The sequence below is a fragment of the Hydra viridissima genome, unplaced genomic scaffold (assembly GCF_058129835.1).
Source record: "Hydra viridissima isolate aposymbiotic clone 2 unplaced genomic scaffold, HvirCarnegie_v1 scaffold_5, whole genome shotgun sequence".
In the NCBI taxonomy this organism is placed as follows: Eukaryota; Metazoa; Cnidaria; class Hydrozoa; order Anthoathecata; family Hydridae; genus Hydra; species Hydra viridissima.
Genome location: NW_028324304.1, coordinates 17,000,444 through 17,003,950, shown reverse-complemented (window position 1 = coordinate 17,003,950; position 3,507 = coordinate 17,000,444). Strand labels below are relative to the sequence as shown.

Below are 3,507 nucleotides of genomic sequence, written 5' to 3'. Positions count from 1 at the left end.
ACAATTGGCAGCTACAACGTGATAGCTGATCCACTTGTCCCTCCGGAAAATGTTTTATTTCCTCCTCTCCATATCAAACTTGGTCTGATGAAAAACTTTGTAAAAGCACTGAATAAAGAAGGCGAAGCTTTTAAGTATCTATACCGAAAGTTCCCACAGATCAGTAATGCCAAGCTACATCCTGGTATATTTGACGGACCCAAAATTAGAATTCTGTTAAAGGACAAAGATTTTGATATCAAAATGATAGGGATTGAAAGAGATGCATGGCGAACGTTCAGCACAGTAATTGAAAGATTTATGAGAAATAAACGAAGCTCTGGATGTGTTTCACATGTAAATGAGCTTCTGAAAAGCTTCGAAAAACTGGGAGCTCGTAATTCTTTTACCCTTTTGGAAGCCAATGCCCTATTTTGGGCGCCAGAAAGTTTTTTACTATTCATTATTAACAGTTACTGTAAATAACCGTACGCATTAATAAAATAACAGCATAGTCAACTACGCAAACTCATCAAAGAATTATAAACTCAATCTCAAAAAGATAATGTCATAAATCAATATTTCAATAGTTAAATATAAATCTTAAACATGAATTACCATAAATAAGTTGATCGTAAAGAGTTGAAAAATATTTACCAGGCCCGCCGAGAGCCATAATTTAAGACGGTGTTAGAGATATTTTTGGACCCTTTACCCATAATTCTAATATTTTAAACTATTACTGTATGCTTTTGCTGAATCAATTGTGGTGTAATTCCACATTGGTTTTTGAAATCGGCAATTGTTCACAATGAGGATGCAATCTTGTATTACAGTTTTATTTCTAGCTACAATTATTTCATTTACTAAAGATTATTAATTTAAAGAATAATTATTAACCGTTTTGAATTATTTTTTTGTTTTTTTATGTAATTAGTTTTTCTTTCATTATTGGATTAAAGGATATTTCTGAAATAAAAATACAGACTATTTGTTACGTTTCAACCATGTTCAATAATAAAATAATCAATCTCAACAAATATACAAGTATTAATAAAAACAGAATTTTAACAAATAGTTTATTCCAAGAATAGTTCATTTACAAAACAAAGGTGCTTTTCTTGCTTTTTTTGAAGCGAAATTTCGAATAACTTTGTCAAAATCCATTGACCAAGATATTGAGGATTCGAGACTCAACATTGCCAAATCCACTAACCGTCCTTGTAGCATTGTACTTCTTTAAAATTTTTTAATCAGTTTTAGTTTGCTGAATGAGCGTTCGGCGGATGCAACTGTAGCAGGAATTGTTAGGAATATTCTTAAGCATACACAAATATTTGGAAAAAAGGCCATGTAAATTAGTTCGACTAATCGATTTAGGAGTTCAAAGGGGCTTAATTGATTCGATCCAAAATTTGCATAATGTATAGATTTTAACTGTTTTATCTCCATTACAATATCTTCACTAACATCTGCTGAATACTCTTTACTTAATAATTTTGCTTTCATTTCCAATGTATCCAAATCAGTATTGAGATAATTCCACATGAAGCTAAACTTATCTGAAATGCTCTGTACCGCTTTGAATCTTACAGTAACACTGTCTAATACCACATAGAAAACGAATCTTCTAAAGCATGATTCCTCCATGGTCTCATCTTCATTTAAATCTGTAAACCCTTGATCCTCTGGCTCGCCAACAACTCTGGCTCTTTTGGGATTTGCACCACCACGTCCTCTTGATTGTTTGACTTCTATATCCAAATTCATTGCAACATTCTTTGATTCTGACCAGATATCTTTCCTTTTATTCCGAAGCTCAAGAAGTTGTCTCAGTAAGTGGTTTATGTTGTCCACTTCCACATCTAAAGTTGCATTTCTTGCTTGAATAACTTTGCCGCAAAAATCAATCGGAACAAGAATTTTATACCATATTGATGACATTATTATGCAGGAAAATGAATAAACATAATATAAGGTACCTTCTACTTCAGTTCTTGTTTTAGAAGTCAAATTTAATTCTAAAAGCTCTTCCAGTGACAATTTAATCCCAGAAAGTTGTGCTGCAAAAGCTTTGACACTTTCAACACGATCTAACCACCTTGTATGTGACATTCCTTTTAGTGAGCAATTGATGTGTTTTGATAATATCTCCCATCGTTTTAGACTTGAGCTGAACAAATTATATACTGTTTGAATCGTTCCAAATAAATTTACAGCTTAAGTGTGTGACATCCACAAGGGGAAAATAGTGCTAATGGACATAACTGAAGTATTTTGGCTTGCACACCATTGTATTTTCCAGCCATATTTGATCCATTGTCATATGCTTGTGCCCTGCAATCTGAGAGAGGAATGGAGTTATGTTGAAATGTTTCCACTACTATTTGAGATATTTCATTCCCAGTTTTTTTGTTGCTATCTACATGTTAGAAATCGTTCAACAACTTCATATTGTGAATCTTTTAATATTACATGTCGTAATATGAATGTTGTTTGCTCTGTATGTGACGAATCTGGTGTTGTATCGACCATTATTGCGAAATACTTAGCAGATCTTCTTTCTTGTAAAATATGCTGTCGCACCAAATCTGAGCATTCTGCAATGAATTCATTTTGAGTATCAAAAGATAGATAATGAACTTGAAGTCTTTTGCCTTTTCCCTGAGATTCTTCCACTGATAATACATGCTCTTTAAGTATAGGGTCCCAATGTAAAAGTAACTCTGTAAGACCCAAAAAGTTGCCATTATCTACATCTCTAATTCGCTGGGAGGATCCCCGAAAAGCCAATCCACGTTCACCCAAGAATAGTTTAACATCTAATATTCTTTTAAGAATATGGGACCATTTCGTTGATTGCAATTTAATCGAGCTTTCCAAGTAAGTTTCAATACTAAAATAAAAAATAAAAAACGTCTTTCTAATTCTCGCTAAGCTAGGTAACATTCTCTGTGGACATTACTCCTCTCATGCTCTGGAATCTTGTTACACAACTTTCGCCATTTACCAGTTGCTGCATATCCACCAGGTGAAGCCAATACTGATCGCGAACTTAAATTTCTCTCAGTAACGGAGCTTTTGGAAATATTACCAGAAAATAATCGACATGGAAAGCAAAATAATGCCTGTTTATGTTGACTCCAAACCAGCCAGTCTCTTTTATGAACTTGACCGTTGACATTCTTAAAATTGTCTGAGGAAAAGCCTGATTGTTAATATCTTTGGGTAAAATGTTAGGAAAATTGACATGGTCATTTGTGACATACTTTTTTATCTCAGATTGAGAGGGAATTTCACTCAAAAGATTACAAATATCAAGAAGGACCTGACCACAATTAGAAGCAGAAAGGCTTGCAGTCTCAATCCCATTTGAATCATCTTCATTATCTTCAAACGTTTCAATTTTTTCCCCATAAAAACAGTCAGTTAAATCATCGCTTATTTTATCTACATCATTTGCTTTAGAAACAGTGTCCTCTTGTTCATTATCATTGAGATTTGATGCAGTGACTCCAACGTCAAAAA

General features: G+C 33.5%; 1 protein-coding gene across 1 annotated transcript; it reads right to left on the bottom strand.

The window, feature by feature from the left end:
* Positions 1–1,218: 1,218 nt before the first annotated feature.
* Positions 1,219–2,288, bottom strand: LOC149889022 (uncharacterized). Its single transcript, XM_090089165.1, has 2 exons — positions 2,197–2,288; positions 1,219–2,152 (listed from the first exon to the last, which is right to left on the bottom strand). The coding sequence occupies exons 1-2, from the start codon at positions 2,286–2,288 to the stop codon at positions 1,219–1,221; spliced, it is 1,026 nt and encodes a 341-aa protein (XP_089945291.1).
* Between the last annotated feature and the right edge of the window lie 1,219 nt (positions 2,289–3,507).